This window comes from Fopius arisanus, unplaced genomic scaffold, assembly GCF_000806365.1.
Source record: "Fopius arisanus strain USDA-PBARC FA_bdor unplaced genomic scaffold, ASM80636v1 scaffold00018, whole genome shotgun sequence".
NCBI lineage: Eukaryota > Metazoa > Arthropoda > Insecta > Hymenoptera > Braconidae > Fopius > Fopius arisanus.
In genome coordinates, this window is record NW_011887757.1 from 1,576,189 (window position 1) to 1,597,967 (window position 21,779).

A 21,779-nucleotide genomic window follows, 5' to 3' on the forward strand; every position below is an offset into this window, starting at 1 on the left:
GTGTTAAATCACTCGAATTTCAAAAATTTATATCTCAAGTTCAAAACGGTCAATTGCAAACGGAAAAGGCTCATTTTGTTGCTAATTTTTCAAACTATTCACCATAAAATTGTTAACGAAAACTGTCGAAAAAAAATTCTACGCGACAACAACCTTAAAATACAGGGCCTTAAAATAACTACAAAGCCGATGACTTATTGAAATTCAAAAAAATCGAAAGAATCGATTAAATTTGATCTTTTTACGGTTCGCCTTTCAGCGATAATCCGATATGATTCTAGAACGGAAATGTGATGAGGAAATAGTGTAAATTCCAATAATTCTCACGACTAGAATTTCCACCTCGGAATCCCGCAAACTGCAGAGGCACATGCAATTCACGTGTCCCAAGGTCATGCGATTATATCCCAAAGTTGAAGAATTGTTGCGCATGAATCCGCGTGGTGCACTAAATCCAGATATTTTCACTTTTTTTTTTGTCATTCATTATGAGAACGCATGCGCTCATTTGGAAGAGGGAGGATTTGCCATTTGCCAAGGGGTGCACTCCCCTCGGTACATTTTATTGATCACGGAATATACAGATGCGGGGATGCTCCAATCTCCGCAGGAATTATTCCAAAATATTTTCAAATACCAAAAATGGTAAAAATAAATCATAAACCTACAGTCGTACATGTTATTTAATATATTTATCAACTAATATGGTTAATTAATGTTGTTAACTATTATAAAGGAGTTAAAGATTGAGGGAGAAACGCCTTGTGTAGATGTAAAACTGGGGAGTAGCATCAATGAAATTAAATTGTTTATATTTATTTCGAAATATAAAATGTTTCAGTAATTATTTATAAATTATTGATAAATTAGGGGAGAGCTATGTATAATGGGATTAATGAAAGGATTCAATGGGAGGCGAGGGGAAAATCGATCGTAAGAATTTATTCAACATTTCAGTTTTTCCACAATTTTATTACAGTTGAATAATAAAAAATTGTAAATTTCCATATAAGGGATTGCAAGATTAAAAGCGAAAAATGAGCGATTCGAGTTGAATGGCGTATTATTTAAATGTTGAAAATAAAAAAAGTAAGAAAACAACAGATTAATTGAAAGGAAACATTTAATTCGCAAAAAACATTAGGACAGTTTCAGATTGTCTCCAAAATTTTTCGGTGAAAAAGAAATTACTGGGAATAATTACTGATAAAAATTACTGAGAAGGTAAAAATGAGGGATTCAACTAAAAAAAATGAGAAAACAAAAGTATAATCAAAAGACAAAAGTAAATTCGCAAAAGACACTGGAACACTTTTAGATTGTCTACAATATTTTTTAACGAAATAATTATAATTAAGAAATTACCGGGAATAATTTGAAAAAATTATTTTTTTCTTTCGAAAAGAATTTTTGAAATGGTAAAATTTCCGAAAAAGAAAAGCCTCAGAGTAATTATTTCTGGAAAAATTTATTCAATCCATTCGCGCGGAATTGGGAATTGCCCTTTGTCATATGTTTTTTTGTTTGTTATTCATTTATTTATTTATGCGTCTATCCGTGTCTTACAAGTGATCGCAGATATAATTATTATTATTATTTTCATTTTCTTAGGTATTACATTTTGTGTTTTACACCTTCTCCACTTGCTCCATTCTTAATCTATATGTTTAAACAATTTATTATTAACGAGAACGAACGCGCGCTATAGCGCGCTGTAATTTAAAAAATCGTGATTAAAAATTGTTAATTTAAATGAGTCCCAAATTCAAATTAGCCGCCTCAGACGACCCAACCAATGAGAAATAAGCGTGACAGGCGTTCGAGATATCGATAGTCTCGATGTTTGTCCTTTTTAAAATAGGAAAGTTCTATTAATTTATTAATCCTACTAGCTTTGTTTCATCTCAGATATATTTAAACAATAAATCAATTGTTTATTTATTTTGCAATCTCCCTTTGTTCTAGCTAAATTATTATAATTAATGTTAAAATCCTTCGCACATATTGCGAAAAATCATATTTTATCAAAACGGTATTCCTCCAGAAATATTAAAAAATAAAAACAAAACGATTACATAATTTTTTGAAAATTATTAACTGTGTTCTCAATAATTGATTTTTCAATTTTTCATATTTTCTCTTCTGTTTTTCATCAACTGCCGGTGATAATAATAATCATATTGCCAAATTCATATTATTATTAACTTTCTCAAAATACCTATAAGAAAAAATTCAGGGATTCTTCAATTTTTATTCAATATTCCTACTTTTATTAGCCTTTAATATTTATCCAAGGTCACCATAACCATCGACCGAATCAATATGATAATGATAATCATAAACTAGTGGAAATGACCTTGAGAAATAAAATCGTCATTTTTATTTATAAAAATCTCAAAAATGAATTCTCAGGAGAATTTTTCAATTTTCTCTTTAATTCATATCTCTCGCGGGAGAAAGACACCCCCATGCGCGCATGCGCGGGCGCCCTTGAGTAAAAATCCAAGCTAGAACTAAAAGGTCTTATTTCCAGTAATAGAGCAATTGCAGTTGATGTAGAGGTGCCAGTGACTCAGTGATGGCGTACGGTACACCAACACCAGCTGTTTTATCCCCTAACCTACGTCTCCTCGTCATCACTAAAATATTATAAAATAATAATATTAATTAACCAACTAATAATCAAAGTGTCACCGCAATTCCAATAAACTCACATCGATCCTCGCAACTAATTCGTAATCAACCCCAGAGCCATCTCAACTATCGCTTGAAAATTCTATAATTATTCCTGTCTAAATGAACCACCAATTGTCATTTAGTTATGAAACGTCTTATAGGCGTTTACTTCCGGTGAATTGCCTCAAGAAAATCACATAAAACCTCGAGATTGTGAATATATTTTTTCCTTTTACTTTTTCTGTGAGTGGGCAGATGCCTCATCACATTTGAGACCTATTTTGAGTGATAAAACGTCCAGAAAACTCTCACATCTAATTATCAAAGAGTGATAATTACACTCCGAGGAAAACACAAAAATTATTTGATCCTGAAATAAATCCTGACATCAAGGATGTGCCTGGAAAATCTTTGGTCCGGCGTCTGCGCTTTGTCATGAGTGTGATTCACTAGGTGAAAGAGACTTTATCAGAATATCGGAGAAGAAGTGCCATAATCTGGAAATTTATTGAAGAAAGGGATTGAGTGGATGAACCAGTTGAAAAATGTTGAAGGGCAATCAGAAGGATTTTAGTCAAAGCTCTGGCAGATATTCCCTGTTAAATTCAGGTGCTGCAAGGTCAAAGGATTCTCAAGTGCATGGGTCTGGTATCCCAGTGCCTCGGGGTTATAAAATTGACAGTAAAATTGTTAAGACTGAAAAAAATCGGTTGAAATTAATTCTCCGTAGTCCTGAGCAGGAGACTATGACTGATGAACATGGGGAGAAAGAGGAGAGAATCACCTCTCAGGCTTCTCTGGAAACGAAAATAAAAGTGGAATTTCAAGGGGATAGGGTGTCACGGATTGAACGAAAGGTTAGAAGAAGATCAAGGGATTTTAGATACTGATTTTACTGTGAATTTTAGTTTTTGAAACTTTTTTTTTGGGTACAGATTCATTACGTCCGAACTAAACAGCACTGAATTCGCAAATCCGATAGAGATAGTGAAATTTTCATCAGAACCGTTTTTGGAGAGTTAAGTCTAAGCTGCAAAAGATGTTCTCACTAAAATTTGGCTATCTACTTTAGATACAGAGATATCCATCGTAAAAGAAAATCCTCTGCGAAAAGCGACAAGTCGTGTTGTTTTGTCATTTTATTTTCGGGTATATCTCCGGATTTTAGAGGAATAGCGCAATTTTCGGTAAAATCTTTTCTTTAGAGTGCGATTAGACCTACAAAAAAGGAAAATACATAAATTTGGGTATCTTGCTTAGATTCGGAGATATTCCTCGGGAAGTGGTACAGAATAAAAATATTTCAATGATTTACAACAATATATTAAAGATTCTATTGCAAAATAATTCGGTGAAATATTCATGCAAAGAAAGCACATTCGTGACCCTCATTAGATGCTCACGAGCCCGTAACTTCCAATTAGATTTGATCTTACAACTGTACGATTTTCTATTCCTTTCTCTCGAATCAAGTGATTATCGCAATTCGACACCGCAGCAAATTACAATTCACTCGAATTAATTATATCCCTACCCATTTACCTCGAAACATTTCATTTTATTTCAATCACCCAGTCTGCATTTCTTTGTGCTCTTTCTTTTAATGTATACTTTGTAGGCAATTCACGGTAATATGTCTGTAAATGTTTTTATTAAAATTGTGTAGTAGAATCGGAAATCGTTAAATATCTCTCTTGGATCACAGAATAACTGTACAAAGAGATAAGCGCCTTGTGGAAAATCATTTAATTATTATCCCATTCATTGTTCAATCGATGATTTAAGAATACTATTTTTTGAGCCAGGAAAAAGCGAACACTTGCGTAAAATCGATTTTAACTCTTTCACAATCATTTCTTTTTTTTTCGCCAAAAAATGTTGGAGACAGTCTGAAACTGTCTCATTGTCTTTTCCGGCTTTAATATTTTCTTTTAAGAATGTTCTGCTGGTATTTTGTTATTTTTCCTGGTTTTCTGAGATTTATTGAAAACTATCGATCGGTTGGGATATGAAAATGTTGCGGTTGTCCGTTCCATCATGATTGACCCTTTCACAAAGTTTCATCCCGATACACCAATTTTTGTAACTTTAGTTAATTCAATTTAATTTCACTAGAATTTAATAAAAAATCAATAAATTTTAGTGCAAAGTTATAAAAATTGGTGTATCGGGATCAAACTTTGTGAAATGATAAATCATGATGTAACGATCCGATAACAATCGATAGTTTTCAATAAATCTCAGAAAACAGGAAAAATAACAAAATATCACCAGAACATCCTTAATTATACTATTGTTTTCTTACTTTTTTATTTGTCAAAATTCTCCAAAAAAAATCTTGGTCTAATTTGAATCCCTGACTTTTTGCTTCTGATCGTGAAATTCCTTATATCGGAATTATACATTTTTTATCAGTCACGAGTAATTAGATTATGGAAAAACTATTGAAAATCTGAAAATATTGAATAATTAATTGTTACAATCGATTTTTTCAACTCGTCTCCCATTAAACCTCTCATTAATCCCATTTTACTCGGATTATTTTATCCTGTCCCATTTTGCCCGGGTCTCCCCTAAATTTACAATAAAAAAAAAACATCCGGTAAGACATCCACCGAATTTTAAGCCGATTCGTCGTACATTATTACCGCCCATTTCCAATTATTCGTTTTTCCTCAAATTTTTAGAGAATACCAATTAAAAATGCAATCAATTAATTATTGAGCGCTCAATTTATCTATCTACTAGCGTATACGGCGCGCTATACGCGCCCAAGCTTACATGTATGGGGTATATCATATAAAATCTTCATGTAAAATCTGAATATTAAAAGAATCTTAATCTTTAACTAAAAAAATTAGTCATAATTTAAGTTTTTTTCTTTAATTAAATTCAATTGATAAATATAAGAATTTTCAATATATAAACATATTATATATTATATATATTATATATTAATTATTATATATTAATTATTATATATTAATTATTTATATGAATATATTAATATGATATGCATAGCTTGGCTATGCGCCAAAAAAAGCTGACAAAAAACGTTACATGCTTTTTTTTTAACGGAAATATTTATCTGAATACAGGGAAATGTTGAAAATTGAGAATGAAACAATTTTGATATCACTCTCGTGTATAACAAATAAAACCACCGACTGGGGAGTACTATTCCTTTAATCAATCTCAGATTTCCACTCGACATATGTAAGTCTCATTTTACTTCTTCCTGCAGGTGGCCTGCTTTGCCTCAGCTACTCTTGCTGACTTTCGATCATTCAAGTCTTTGAAAAGTCCCCCGATGATAGCTTATCACTCCCCAAACCAGCCTTATCACAGATCAATATATTCCAATCACAATTGTCAATAATTAATCAAACCAATCTACTCTTATCATCTCCCATGACGACTTTTTCCCAAATATCTCCAAACCAACCAAAAATATCAACATCTTCACAGACACCTTTTTTCTACCTCTAATCTTCCTCTACAAAAAAGTTATCTACAAAAACTGGCTATCTCCCTTCAGTTCAGAGATATTATTAATAGAAAAAAAGAATGATCACAGGAAAAAAATAGACGTATCAATCAGCTGCTGCAGTTGATTAACCATTGGTTTAATTTGGAGTTTGAAGATTTCGTGTAGTTTTTTATGTTAAAAAATATAATAAACCCTTCGGGGAATGCCTTCTGATTGTGATAGAACGGCGCAGTACATTAATCCCCACTATTTTACGCGCAGGAGGAATTGCCGTTGCGTCGAGGAAAACAGCAGTCGAGTTTTCTCAACCCGGATAAGCCGGACTTACCGGTGTACCCACGTTTTCCCATCAGTATAACACCGACATATCAACTGTCCACTGATCACCACCAAGATTCCACCCTGACATCAAAAAATTTCACCACTACAATACGATGCAAGTACAAAGAGGGAGATAATGTGATGGATTCCACTGAGCAAGAAGCAAATCAGAAAGTGAGTGAATCATTGTCCCCTCGACAATTTGTTGGATTTATTTTTTGATTATTCATTAAATTATTTGTCTGGGGCATCAGGAAAATTGTCAGTTTTACCACTGGATTCGAAATTCGGGGGAGATTTATTGCTGGGGAGAATGAGAAACCGCGCACACCACCCTAACGCCATCCATGAAATCCACCACCACTTGGTCGTATTGATTTTCTTTTCACAACATTCTAGTCGGTGCATTCTTCCTGCTGTTTTATTTCACGGGATTTTTATAGTTTGAGATATCATTTTCTGCGGTTTTCACTTCCGAGTGGAAGCATTGCAATCCTTCGATTTTTCCATTTTCTAATTTTGCCTGAGAATTATGTAGAACTGTCTGAAACGTAAAAATACGAACTTCGAGGGACATGTGTGTGAAAAGAGGAAGAATAACTAGGTAAATTAATTTCAAAAAATCTGAAACTTTGGCAGTTCATAGGTCCCAATATAGACTTGATCTGTGCTAAATTTCACTCGGATCGGTCCAGTAGTTTTCGAAATATCGGTGATTGCCGCTGAAAAGTTTTTTGCAAATATCTCGGAAACTATCCAACCGATTTAATTTATTTATTTTTTAAAATGTTCGTCTCAATGTGCTCTATGTAGATCGGTCAGAATATATGTATGAGTCTCCACAAAGTTTTCGAGATATCTCAATTTTTATTTTTTTCGCAAAAAATCGTACGCGCCCTATTTTTGAAAATCCATCTAACTCGTTTTTTGTTTCAGATTTTTTCACAATCCAGTAGATGCTACGAGGAGGAGGGCAGCAGTGATGATGACATCAAGGGTGAGGACTCCTCTGAGGGGAATAGACTGTCCTCTCTTTATCATGGGACTTGGCCTGTCAAACATAATACGTGGACTGCACAGGGATTTTCGGGTCAATCGGCCAGTAATAGTCATGTAAGTTCTCATTATCTTATGATTTCAGTAATTAATGTTGATTATGTTTCCATCCAAATTTCGGATAGTAGAATTGCACCATGCGACGAGGCTACTGGTATATACTGAATATTTTTCGAATATTATGTCTCTTACGGATACATATGAAACAAAAAACTGTTGGATCGTGGTAACCGCTGATTGAAATTGACAGATTGAATTTGAAATCAAATTTGTATTGCGGGAGCTACTCTAATGGTTATTAAAAAATGATGAAAAAAAAAGAGGAAAAATTATTGAAGGGCGCTAAAGAGCGATATTGTTTAAAAGGGATATACCAAGTTTACAAAAAAATAATAAAAATTACGCAGTTTACCGATGCTCTCCAGAAGATTGAGTGACAGCTAGATGCAATAGTAAGCTACGTATTTTTTATTATTTTTTAGCAAACTTGGTAAATTCCTTTTAAATAATATCGATCTTTAGCGTCATTCAATAATTTTTCCTCTTTTTTTTCATTATTTTCTCATGTCCATTCAAGTGCTTCCCGCAACACAAAATTGGTCCCAAATTTTAATATATTTTAGGTTAAAAAGTTAAAATTTAAACAAAAGTCGATGTTCGATATGTCCACCCGGGCTTTAAATTGAAATATTTTTTTTCTCATTTTTTGAATAGAGACTTCGTCTCATGGTGCAGTCCCATCCGCTGGAATTTGAACGAAGAAGACAATCCCCCGAATAAGAGCCGCGAAATTAATCCCTCTAGGTTTCCTGGAAACAAAATTTTTTAACCTGAAATACTAACACGTTCATTTGTTCGCAACGAACCTATCAGGAACTATCCAATAATTTCGAGGCTCTCGTGGTATCATATGTGAAAATAATTCTAGAAGTCTTATGCAGTTGGAGATTTAGTTTTTTGGGATTCAGCTCTGGTTCGTGGAAAGGAGAAGATTAAATACGAAAATTCAACGCAGGGTTTAATTAACCGATTAATTTAATTGGAATTCTTTTTGGTGCCATGAATTGAAATAGAAAACATTAAAACAATTCTGGAGCTCGATGAAAATGGAAATGAATGTTTTTTTCTGGATTTAACTATCAGAATTTATCCCAGTGTTTTGGGAAGAATTATTATTTCTACTACAATTTTTAATTATTAGGTAGAAAAAACAAACATTAAAATTGGAGATTCTTCTGTAATTTCATTAATTCAATTTCAATTTCAATTTTCTTCTAGATCCCATGAATGAAAATTAAAGACATTTAAAAAAGTCTCGTACTCGATTCCAATGGCAATTGCGTTTCTTCCGGATTTCACTCTAGCTCGTGAAAAGAAGAAGATTGAACATCAGAATTTCCCCCAGTGTTTTAAGAAAAACTAATATTTCTTCTGCAATTTTTCGTTACTAAATAGAAAAAAGCAGACATTTCAATTGAACATTTCACTAGTTACATTACTTGCTTCTAATTCCTGATTCAATTAACTGAATTTGAATCCCTCTAACTGTACAGGATTAGCGACGACATGGAATAAGTGATTTTCTTTCTTCACTTTCTTGCCCCAATGAATGATTTCTTCCCTTCCGTCAATTGAAAAAAGGAATTCCAACTTATAAAAAGAAATTTTCCTAATAGATTCAAGTGACAAATTTTCCTCAAACCTTAAAAAGTCGTCAAGAATAACAAAAATATTGTATTCCTCAGGAGATGGCGAGTGTAATGTCCTTCTCCTCGGGGAGTGGCTGTTCAGTGGGTCTCCAAGGTCACCGTCGTCTAGGTGCGAAGGTTGACGTAGTGTACAGCCTCCTGGGGATGTTAGGCAGTACAGAGGGCCGAGAGGACATGTCCGGTACTCTCCTGGCAATGAGTAACTCAATCGACAGTTGCCTGGTGATGCGGCAGTCCGGTTGTCTTCCCCTACTAGTGCAGCTGATCCACGCCCCAGGACAAGACCCCGAGACACGTGAACGCGCCTCCCGAGCTCTTCATAACGTAGTGCATGCCAGGACAGATGAGAAAATAGGTAGACGCGAGGCTAGAGTACTTCGACTGCTGGAGCAAGTGAGGGATTACTGCCAGGTGTTGAGGACATCTCTGGAGACAGAACGACCACCAGACGATCTGGAGAGGCATCCAGGCCCAACAATAGCTGCTCTCATGAAATTATCCTTCGACGAGGCCCACAGACACGCCATGTGTCAACTGGGTGGTCTTCACGCTGTCGCTGAACTCATAGAGATGGATCATGCAGCTCATGGCACTGACTCTGACGATCAGAGCTGCATAACCCTGAGGAGATACGCCGGCATGGCCCTCACCAATCTCACCTTTGGTGATGGTAACAATAAGGCGTTGTTGTGCTCATTCAGGGAATTTATGAAAGCACTTGTCACTCAGTTGAGGAGTCTCAGCGATGATTTGAGACAGGTGACAGCATCTGTCTTGAGGAATCTCTCGTGGCGCGCTGACTCCAGCAGCAAACAAACACTTCGTGAAGTTGGTGCTGTGATGGGACTGATGAGGGCTGCCATGGAGGGGAGAAAGGAGTCGACGTTGAAGTCAATTCTGTCAGCCCTCTGGAATTTATCTGCCCACTGCAGCACCAATAAAGTTGATATATGTGCTGTTGATGGGGCACTGGCTTTTCTGGTTGACATGCTGAGCTACAAAGCACCCTCTAAGACCCTTGCTATCGTGGAAAATGCTGGGGGAATACTGAGGAATGTATCGAGTCACATTGCAGTGAGAGAGGATTATCGTGTGATTGTCAGGGAACGTGGCTGTCTCCAAGTGCTTCTTCGACAATTGAGATCACCTAGTTTGACTGTTGTCAGTAATGCTTGTGGTGCGCTCTGGAATTTATCAGCAAGATGTCCTCATGATCAGAGACTTCTGTGGGATCTTGGTGCTGTACCCATGCTCAGGAGTCTTGTTCATTCCAAACACAAGATGATATCAATGGGATCATCAGCTGCACTCAAGAATCTACTGAGTGCACGACCTGGTGGCAGTAATCTTGTACATCTTGATTCAACTGCTCGTGGACTTGGATTACCAACTCTGCCAACTCTCAATGCCAGGCGACAGCGAGCACTGGAGCAGGAGATTGATCAAAATCTCTCGGAGACGTGTGAGAACATCGAGCCTAGCACATCACCAACGACAAAGGACGACAAGTTCTTGTTCAAGGAGAGCAGTGATAGTGCATCGAAGAGGAATTGTGCGACTGTATCGTCAAGGTACAATGGAGTACCTAGGAGTGAAAGCAGAGAATCCATGAGATCTGTCACGAGTACACATTCAGACACGATCTTTGAGAGAGTTAATCGTCATGTTATCAACGGATTTACACCGACTGAGATGCAGATTAAACAGCAATCGTCGTCTCTTCATGGTGCAACGGGATTCAATGGACAAGGAACGAGAGATCACAACAAGACGAGTCAGTTGGAGAAGAAATACGCCCTGAAGTACAAGAATTCCATTCCAGAGAGGCTTAGACCGACAGACTTGGGTATCACTGGATCCACAATATCGTGGACAACGGGACCTGATCAGGAGTCTGTCTGCTCCTTCCTGAGGACATCCATCGAGAAGAAATTGTCGACTGCTTCAGGTGGTCAATCAGGAAGTGAATGCAGCTTTACAAAGATCAAAACTCCAAGTCCAATATCACCAGTCGATGGTGCCAATTTCAGTGGTACTTTTGACGTTGGATTCATCAACAAGCCAATTATCTCTCCCACATCGTCTCACACGTCTGAAGGTGATCCCTTTGGTAATTACGCTGAGACAGATCTCGATCAGCCAACGAACTACAGTCTTCGTTATGCTGAACGTAATTCTGATGAGGACGAGAAACAGAGCTCTGGATATTTTGCTGGGAGTGAACAGGATATAGAGGACACTGTGAAGACATACTGCACCGAGGGTACACCATATGGAACCTCCCTCAACTCCTCGAGAGCTGCTTCACACTCGGATCTCCAGGATGATGGCAGAAGACACGAGAGAGACTCGTCTCTCAGACCTATGCCAAAGCCAAGGAGTTATGCAGAGAGAGTTGATGAAAAACACTTGTCTCTAACTGTCAAACCCATCATTATACCCACCAACTCCATGGAGACTCACTCAGATATTGATTCAGGTGTTCCTGTGGAGGAAGACGAGACAGACACGACTGAGGATGCAATAATTGTTGAGTCAACGATCACACGGTTGACTTCACTCGTTGTCGATGAAGAATCCAAGGTCTCGAGTGACAGAAGACCCAGAGAGCCAAAAGCCAAGAGACTGAATTGTGGAGAACCGGAGAGTCTCACTGAATCAATGGTCAGCGATGGTGAGGATGATGATGAGGATTTGCTGGCTGCATGCATTCATGTTGGAATGCAGAATAATCGGCACAGACAATCATTCAGAAGGGACAGTCTTGATAAATCCAGGGAGACTAATTTAGTCAGATATCAAACGAGTACTGTCTTACATCAAGTTGACAATAACCCATTGTCTGAGGTGAACAGCCAGGAAGAGTCGAGGATTGCGTGTGAGGATGAGAAAAATCCTCGGAATGAAGGGACTGTGACAGCAGAGAGACAAGAAAATCCTGGGGAAATGAAATCAGAGAATCCAGATGCTATTGGTCCTGAGAGCATCGACTCTTACGACTCGGTGGAGAGATCAGAGCAAGTGCTGTTGGAGTTCTGCATAAAATCGAGTTCTGGGAATGTCGAGACGATTGGATTGAGCGAGCCATCGTCTCCCTCTGAGAATGTGGATGCAGCTCAGACTGATGGATCATCAGTATCAAAGACCAAGATGATTTGTCCAGATGTTCCACTGGAAGACGTCCACGAGGACGAATATCGACGTCAGCGTGATCCAGATGCTATGATTGCATCGTTAGATCGATTGACAGCGACTCTCGTTCAGCAAACTGAAGCCATGAGAGAACGTGAGTCATCAGCGATGAAGCAGAGCATTCAGAGTGACACCTGGAATGAAGACTCACCCAATGACAACTCATTTCCAACAATCAGCATGAGTGTTCCTCTAGTTGCTTCCTTCAAGAGTGATACTGAGGACATGCAGACATCAAAAATCTCCTACAACGATCACAGCAGCATGACAACATCAAAAATAATCGAGCAAGAGGCATTCAGACTCGCTGAAGCTGTCAACGCTGAGTTGAGAGTAATGAGTCTAACGAATCAGGATCTCGATTCTATAAAACCACCATCAACCATGAACAGCTTGATATCACTGACCAACAGCTACGCAGGTCCTGAAATTCCGGGGAATTCAGTGATTCGTGATCACACAACGTCGACTTCTCTTCCGTCAGCTCTTTTCAAGACTCGGGGTAGTAGAAAAAAATCATTGCCTGTTGGAATAATGGCTAGACGAGCACTTGGACAGACCCAGAGTCAGAGTCTTGAGAGTCTTCTCAATGACAGCTCACAACTTGATAATGTAAAGCCACCATCGATGATGGATGAACTCCTGGACACTGGTGACATGGAGAGTAGCATGCTGAGTGTTGCTAGTATCACCTCGGAGATTGCTGATCGAGATCAGGACTCCAGTATCACCAGTAGTGATCCAATATTTGATCTTATCAAACCAGTTGCCAATGTTCTGTCAATGACTTGTCTCAAGTACGCTGAGAATTCAGCGAATAATAGTCTATCCGAGTACCTTGAGAACATAAATCCACCTTCATTGTTCAACGAGATAAGTGATATCGATGACACAACAATCGATGCTAATACCGATACAATGTGCAGTGATACACTCTGCATTGATGTTGAATTGCACACTGATGAGATTAATCCGATTATTGATAGAATTGAAGAGGTTGATAATGACACTGATGAAGCTGCCACACCCATATCCACGGAGTACAGCCTCAGTAGTTCAGCTGAGTCAACACCCAAGAAGAGATTAACAAGTAAAAATCACTTGACACCCAAACAGAAGAGGCAATTGGCGAAAGAGAGATACAAGACGTATACGATTGCTGCTGAATTGGTGAAAAAAGAGGAGGAGGAGAGGAGAAAGCAGATGGGGGAGCACAATCTTGTGAGCAGACCAAAATTGTCACCATTCTCGAAGCTGACACCAAAACAGAGGAGACAGGAAGATCGAGCGAGATTTCAAACTCAAGTTCTTGAGACACCACTTGCTGTTAATCAGATAATTGCAGTTGATGAGGAGAAGAGTATCGATACGGCGACAGTAACTCTTAAAACTGGAATTCCATCGTTCAGGAATTTTACTGGGAGGATTCGACAGGAGAGTAGGGGACGATATCGCACTAGGACAATCGATGAATCACAACGGGATCAGAGTAATACTGAAGAGTCCCAGGAGGGAACGTCAGAGGAAATGCAGACGATGCTGGAGAAAAATGCTAATATCGTTCTTCATACACTCAGTGAAACTAAAACAGATGAGTCACATCTGGATTACGAGACGATTAGTTTAGTTTCTCATGAGTCTGGTGCTGAGATAAACCTCAAGATGCGACTTGAGGATGGATTGGGTAGGAATTTCTCGACTTTCGTGAAGAAGAAAAATAGTCAGCCCTTGGAGATGGAGAAGGAGACGTGGAGAGTTGAGGAAGTTAAAGCGAGTGAGGATCAGCCAGAGGAGCAGGATGATCAATCATCAGAGGGTAGTGAATCAGAGAGTGAGACTGGTGTGGCAGAGGCGAAAGAGCAGCCAAAAAGACCGAGAATCACCAAGCCAGGGAGTCGAGAGACACCTGGAGATATTCAGGATGATAAGATCGAAGTGGTCAGCCCGAAGGGCATCAGGGGCAGGCGAAAAGCTCTTTATTCCAAGCCGACGGTTAAAAAAATCACTCCACAGTCGTCACCTTTGAAGCAAGGAGCTAGTGGGATTCCCATTGGACGGGCTAATCCGTCTACAGTTGTTCGAGCAACTAGAGCAACAACTCTCAGACAAAGCACAAATGCAAGCAACACGAAACACCTGGGGACTAATAAGACACCAGTCAATGCCAAAGCCCTGGCTTTATCCAAGAGAAGTTCAATTCCCCAACGTGGATCTTCATCAGCACCTGAGGAAACAGTTAAACGTCACAGCACACCTCCAGGATGTCTCTCCAGTCCTGGAAGGAAATGTGATGGGATCAAACCCCTGGAGCGACAAGGAACCTTCACCAAGGACGAGCCTGAAATGGAAAATACACCGATGGTCATAAATTCACCCAGCAAATCAAAAATAGCTAAACCAACTCGTGGCTCACCATCGCACGTACCAGTAAAATCCAAAATTTCAATCAGAAATTTTCAATCTAAATTGACAAAGTGCTCAAGTGCTGATGGAATACCCAGTCAAAAGGCAGGTGGAACAAAACGTCAGGCAGATATTGGAAAAAATGGTGAACAAATAAACGCACAAGGTGGAAGAAAATTGGGTCAGAGATCGAGTAGTAACTCGAGTATAGTCTCAGCTGGTGGTTCCCAAAAATTAACGAAAGAGGCGACGAGTAAAATAGCTAGTCTGTGGAAGAAAGTTGAGGAGAGCAGAAATAAACAGAGATACGATAAACCAGATACAAGACAGTGGATCACAGCTGATAGTAAAACAGATGGTGATATCCATCAACTTCCAACGTTGAGGCTATTCCGTAGCTCAACATTTGAGGGTGTGCCAAAAGAGACTGGCATCAAGATGCCGAATAAATTGGTTAAAGTTGCTGAGAGATCGTCATACAGAAATTCTTGTGATTTGACGGACATCGATGCCAATGGATCATGCAGAGTTGACAAATCTGGGGATAAAAGTGATGGTAAATGTGGAGGGGTAGTCCTCAGGAAGCAGAAGAGCGAGGGATCTGATGGTGATGCCAAGAGGATATCTCGATTGGGCTCTTTTTTCCGAGTTGATTCGGAAAATCAGAGTGGCACATCACAAACTAATGGTTCTCCTGCTGTTCCTTCATTAAATTACAATCAGAAATGTGAAATCGGCATCCCAACAGCATCATCCAAAGTCACAACTGTTTGAAGATACTTTTATAATTTACTGTGAGACATAATTAATTTTTTTTTCGTTGTGGCTAGTCAGTATTGCCTCGTTTTGCCTATCACAAATTCATTATCTCTTTGGTTATTTGTCCATGAGTTATTTTTCAGGTGGGAATTCGCTACCTTTCATCATTTCTTCATATTAACATACATTTTTTAATGTACATATGATAACCGAAGAGATTGGCGTTTGTTTACGCTTGATTTATTTATTTTGCACTGTATATAACTGATGGGAGTCATACCTGGTATTTTTTTTTTTTTTATTTTGAAATTATCGTGAAAAGTTATGGAGAGTTCTCAGTGGATTTCACGTGAATACGTTAAAATAACTCTCAAGACTGATAGTAGAAAAAAAATGGCGAACAAATGATGGAACGTGATGTGAAACAATAGTTTGACAATGAAAAACTCATTGAAATTAACGAGAGGTATGAACTTTAGATCCTCACGTTTTTTTCTTTTCATTTTTTAATTTATATTCTCGTATTCTAGTGGTCTAAACAAAGATAATAATATATGAGAGAACTTGCATAAAAGAATCCCATCCCAATTAACATTTAGAGCGTCTAGTCTATTTCGACGAAGAAAAATTCATCGGGAATACATAATCTATTTTTAGCATTTACGAGTTCGTAATGAAATAAAATTCTAATGTAAGTGAACGAAGAGAAAAGCATTAATTCAATGCTATTTTCTTTGGTAATATTAAAAGTCTTGAATAGTTATTTTACTCGGAAAATTATATGGCAAGTTCTGTCACTTGGAGTTTTCCATTTGTTTATTTTTTTCTTTTGCGTTGTTTTTTTTTTCTGGGAATTTTCCACAGCAAATGGAACCTTGCCTCCTGCTGCCATGTGTACATATTTTCCTCAGTCTTTTCTGTATTTTTTCGTTTCTTTTCACTTGAAATCTCCTCTACTTCCCGCTGGATTGATGGAAGACGAGTAAAAGGAAGAAGTTTTGTGAAGTGAGTGCTTAGTACTAGATTTTCGTTCATTTCGTATCAATGCATTTATCACAGCCCCTCGTCTAGCCTGGGTTAATTAAGTTTAACTCTTTTCACTAGATATTTAAAGGGGAGATATAATTTTACCATTTTTCCTGCTTCGGGGCAATTAGAGCGTCCGCTTGTCTCTCTAACATTTCAAAATGTAACAGATTTTCGCTCTTTTGTTATGTTCGTAAGCTTCTGGGAAATTTAAATTTAAATGAGTTGTATATTATTGAAAAATAAAATTTATAGCAATACATGTGACATCTTTCAATAAAAACCCAAAGATTTACACTGACGAGGATTCGATTTATGTGTTTTTTCTTACATGTTAGTGTTTATTGTTACTGATTTTTAATCCACATTCATTGCGGATATTCGTACAGATTAATTGATTTGTCCTCGGAAACTGATACCAGTGTGTTGTTCTTCTCTGGATGGTATTTCACTGCCCAAACCTGCAACAATTTAATTAGAAATATTATAGAGGTGATATCAGACATGATTCAATTTAAGGCCCGGGTAGACTATCTATCGAATGTCATCTTTTGTTTATATTTTATCTGTTTAGCCTAAAATACATTAAAATTTGGGATGAAATTTGTGTTGAAGGAGCTACTCGAATGGTTATAAAAAAATAATGAAAAAAAAGAGGAAAAATTATTGAAGGGCGCTGAAGAGCGATATTGTTTAAAAGGGATCTACCAAGTTTACAAAAAAATAATAAAAATTACGCAGCTTACCATTGCTCTCCAGAAGATTGAGTGACAGCTAGATGCAATAGTAAGCTACGTATTTTTTATTATTTTTTAGCAAACTTGGTAAATCCCTTTTAAATAATATCGATCTTTAGCGCCATTCAATAATTTCTCCTCTTTTTTTTCATTATTTTTTCATGTCCATTCAAGTACTTCCTTGTAATGTATTTTAAATAAAATTTAAACAATAGTCGACGTTCGATAGATAGTCCACCCGGGCCTTAATTGTATATTTAATTATATGTTTTTATCGTTTTTTAATCTATTTTTTTTAGAGGACGTGTTAACGTTTAGGTAATGGCAATTTGTTTAAGAAGTTTGAGATACTGATCTGAATTTAATCTAATCTAAATTTAATGTTGATAAAATTCAGTAACACACATTTTCTCTAGAATTCTTATTCCCTCTTTCATATTTTTGAAATATATTGGATGAGCTCGTGCACGAAAATAAAATTCCCGATTATTTGCGAGGATAGCACACGTTATTAGGGATTTTATTTATGGAATTATTATTTTTCAAAGTGTGGCACGTAAAATTCTAGACACTATCATCGATAACTCTTGCTCTAATTGATGGAATTGAAAAATTCGAGGAGCAATCGGAAACGATCATTGGGACCTTTAAAATGATCCAATAAATCCGTATAAATTACTCCGAATTCTACGATAATTAGCAATAAACATGAATTTTTCGAGCGTGACGTAAAGGAAAAATTTAAAAAACGTCAATAGCTATACAAAAGCGCAATAAAATCAGTCAACTAGTGCCCCTCGAAGGAGTAAAAAATGTTCTTCAAAATGGTATACAAAAATTCCTAATCGTTCACATTAAAAATGTAGAAAAATCGAAACAAAATTGACTTTTACGTAAAACCTCGAAATAACATTTTCACGTTGAAAACGCTGAAGCTCAATAATAAATTATGCGAATTACACAACTCACACATTTTCGAAAGCTCATTTAATAATTTTTTAAGGCCCGGATGGACTGTCTGGAAAAGATAATTTACTCTCAAATTGGGACTTCTAATTACTCCATCAATCAATCGTTTTTTTCCGATAATTGTTAGCTAGCGGCCTAGTTATTGACAACCGCTAGAACGCTAGCTAACAATTATTGAAAAAAACAATTAATTACCAAAGTAATTAGGAATCCGAATTTCGGAATAAATTATCTTTTCTAGATAATCCACCCGAGCCTTAAATGAGTTTACAATAGATCACCTCAATTCAAAAGAAACAGAGGAATTATCCGAAAAACAGAAGAAAAGTCATTGACTCATGAATTTCCGAGATGATTTGATATTTCGATAATAACCAACTACACTACACTTTATCAAATCTTTCCCGACTTATAATTCGCGACCTAGGTTTCACCGAATCTTCTATGATAGGTTCTTGTGTGGGTGTACGAGACTTCTTACTCCTCCCTCCTAGAGGTATGAATTTAGGAATGTATAAGATAAATTTCTTTAAATTCAAAACACTGGAAATTATTTAATCGCAATCATCCCATCCCGGGGTTCCCCAGAGTTCGCGAGGGAGACGCGACTGGCATGAATCCCACAAAGATCATGTTTGAAGTGGTCTCCACCTTCAACTAGTTGTGATCAACTCTTTTCTCGTTGGGATACCTCTTAATTACGACCTTGGTTGGTGACTAGTGACAGTATCAATAAAATTTTATCAAAGATTGATGTTTTTGGGTTTTTTGGGGTTTTAACCAACATTTCCTGAGGATAAAAACCGTAAGACTCACTTGATCTGAATGATCCTTGAATGTATGAAGACATTGTCTCTCAGCGAGTCCCCAAATTTTGACAGTATGATCTGAGCTACTGGAGGCAAATTTTTGTCCATCAGGTGCAAATGCAACCCCAAGAACCCAAGAGGCATGTCCAGACATGGTACCAGCAACATTAGCTGATTGAACATCGTAGAGTTTCATGTGGCCATCATCAGAGGCGGTCAGGAGTAATTGAGAATCAGGAGAGAAGCAGAGAGATCTGATGGGCATAGCGTGACCCTCCAGAGTCCTCAAGACCTTTCCATACGCAACATCAAAGATGTTTATGATACCATCAATGGCTCCACTGGCGATGTACTTCTCGTCGGGGCTGTAGGCAACACTCAGGGTGAATTTTCCACCTCTGGTGTCCAGTGTTTGCTCCTCCTTGCAGCTCTCTGTGCCGTACATGTGGATTTTTCCAGCGTGACTACCGGATACTATGAATTTGTCATCTGGAGAGAAGACCACTGTCCAGATGTCCACAGGACCCACTTCGATACTGGAGATTTTATCACCTGATTCCAAGTCCCAAAGCCGGAGGCTGGAGTCCAATGAACTCGATGCACATTCTGCAATTTTTGGGGTATTTTTTTTATTGATTTTGGGGACAGCTGAGGCAACATGGGACACTCACTGGAAAGAATTTTTAACTCATACCTAGTTATTTGTTTTTTTGGGCAAAAAATGTGAGACACAGCCTAGAAGCGTCCCAGTCTTTTTTGCTGATTTAATTTTTCCTTTTAATTATACTTTTGTTTTCTTACCTTTTTTTATTTTTCAACATTCTCAAAAAATACGCAATCAAACTTGAATCTCTCATTTTTTACTTCTGATGGTGACATTCCTTGTAGGAGAATTTACAATTTTCTTATCAATTGAGTGTAATAAAATTCTGGAAAAATGAAATATTGAATAATTGATTCTCACGACCGATTTTTTTCCCTCGTCTCCCATTTTACCTCCATCCCATTTTATTCCTTGTTTTATCCGAGTTTGGGGTGTAGTTATTATTATTATTATTATTATTAGTATCTAGAGAGAGGATGTATGGATGATTCCACGGAAATAGCGATTATCATGAAATCATTCGTTTCATCATCATTACAAGATAATCAACTGCCTTCCCCACCGCAAATCAAGTCGCGAACAAGAATACTGACATAAATATCACTACTTCTGTTGAATCACTCATGTGTGTTAAAGTTGCTCCACAGAAAATATTTGAAACTATTTAAAGTATCACCCACTCGTTCCATCAGAGCTGATTGCTACGGAGACGACACCGAGAGAATGTCCACTCAATTTGTGTTTAATCTTCAAATTTCCATCCTTGTGCTCCCAAACTTTCACCGAGTCATCCACCGATCCTGTGACGATATATTCCGATGATTCGTCATCATTCGATCGCATTGAATCCCTGAGGAACGAAAATCATTGATAAATTATTCAATTACGGACAGTTATTTATTAAAAATTGATAGAGCTTATTCATATAGCAATTGTTACATTGAGCAAAAATATTTATTATTATTAATGAATCGTATTATTAATTTGATATTAATAATAATATTATTTATTTATTAATTATTTGTGTTTTTAAAAAAGTCATTCCTCCGATTGAATAATTTCCAGGCGATTCCGATTAGATTACAATAATAATCATCAAATCGCGTTAGAGAACAATGTAGGGTATGTCCTTTGGTTGGAGGAATTCCATTGGTTGTTATTAACTTTAATACTGAATTCTCTATAATATTAATCATTATTGAGAGAATTTATCATATATAGAGAATCAAGATCATGATCAATAGAATCATCCTTTAGAAGAATATCATTATCATCATTATCACTCAGTCCAGAACACTTGGGGTTGGCTCACCTCGAGAAATATAATTTTTATCAAAATGAGCGATTCAACTTAGATGATGTATTTTTTGATAATTCTGAAAAACCAAAAAAGGTAGAGGACAGTATAATTAAAGAAAAAATTAAATTTACAAAAACTCTGGGACAGTTTTAGACTCTCGCCAATATTTTTTAGAGAAAAAAAAGAAATGTCTCCCCTCTCAGCGATTAAAATTATATGAAAAAAATTAATTTATACGTATGTATATAAACAAAGAAATTTAAATTGTAAAGAATCGCATGTAACTCATTGGCTGGAGGCCCTCGCGTTTAAATTAAAATATACGATACTCATCTCTCCAGTCAATTAATTTTTGGGATAAATGAATTTTGAAATCATCGCACCGTGAATCCTCGTTGTCATGATTATTTTCCTTCTTCCGTTTCGGCTTGCCCCAGGCACACGTCCAAATACTGTCCTCATGTGCATTTTCGGTTTTATGTATCAGAGAATACTGCAATTATTGAAAAATACTTCACATTAATTATGCAATTACTCTATAAACAAGTAACAATATAAACACAACATAACCTCGAGCTTGGATAATGACAAATTAATGAAGTACTCACCATATTGTCTTCTCATCTAAACAAAAAAAAAGATTCACCAACTTTTAGGCAGCACATATATTTTTCAGAAATTTTTGATTGTTTTAATCAATTATTTACCGTTTTTTTACCGAATTGTTT

At 37.0% G+C, this 21,779-nt stretch overlaps 2 protein-coding genes across 4 annotated transcripts in view; one reads left to right on the forward strand and one right to left on the reverse strand.

Annotated features, from left to right (window-relative positions):
* The window catches only part of LOC105264034 (adenomatous polyposis coli protein), a 27,104-nt gene extending 10,210 nt beyond the window's left edge, over positions 1-16,894 (forward strand). For 2 of the 3 annotated variants that reach the window (XM_011300605.1, XM_011300607.1), the window contains exons 5-7: positions 6,428-6,661; positions 7,424-7,600; positions 9,289-16,894. In XM_011300605.1, coding sequence (XP_011298907.1) covers positions 6,428-6,661; positions 7,424-7,600; positions 9,289-15,621 — 6,744 coding nt within the window. In that variant the 3' untranslated portion in view covers positions 15,622-16,894. Of the gene's footprint in view, positions 1-2,562; positions 3,534-6,427; positions 6,662-7,423; positions 7,601-9,288 lie in introns of those variants that run through there. The other variant, XM_011300608.1, reaches the window with a different exon arrangement.
* Positions 16,865-21,700, reverse strand: LOC105264033 (WD repeat-containing protein 61). Its single transcript, XM_011300604.1, has 5 exons — positions 21,660-21,700; positions 21,435-21,544; positions 20,432-20,601; positions 19,155-19,753; positions 16,865-17,093 (listed from the first exon to the last, which is right to left on the reverse strand). Exons 1-5 carry the CDS (start codon positions 21,660-21,662, stop codon positions 17,001-17,003), a joined length of 975 nt encoding a protein of 324 aa, XP_011298906.1. The 5' UTR covers positions 21,663-21,700; the 3' UTR covers positions 16,865-17,000.
* Positions 21,701-21,779: the final 79 nt, after the last annotated feature.

Excerpts from the sequence above, each read along its gene's own strand:
- LOC105264033 (XM_011300604.1), bottom strand. Across the intron at positions 20,602-21,434 it reads CATGACAACGAGGATTCACG|GGATTCAATGCGATCGAATG; the intron begins GTGCGATGATTT and ends TTCGTTCCTCAG. Across the intron at positions 19,754-20,431 it reads AATCAGCTCTGATGGAACGA|AATGTGCATCGAGTTCATTG; the intron begins GTGGGTGATACT and ends CAAAAATTGCAG.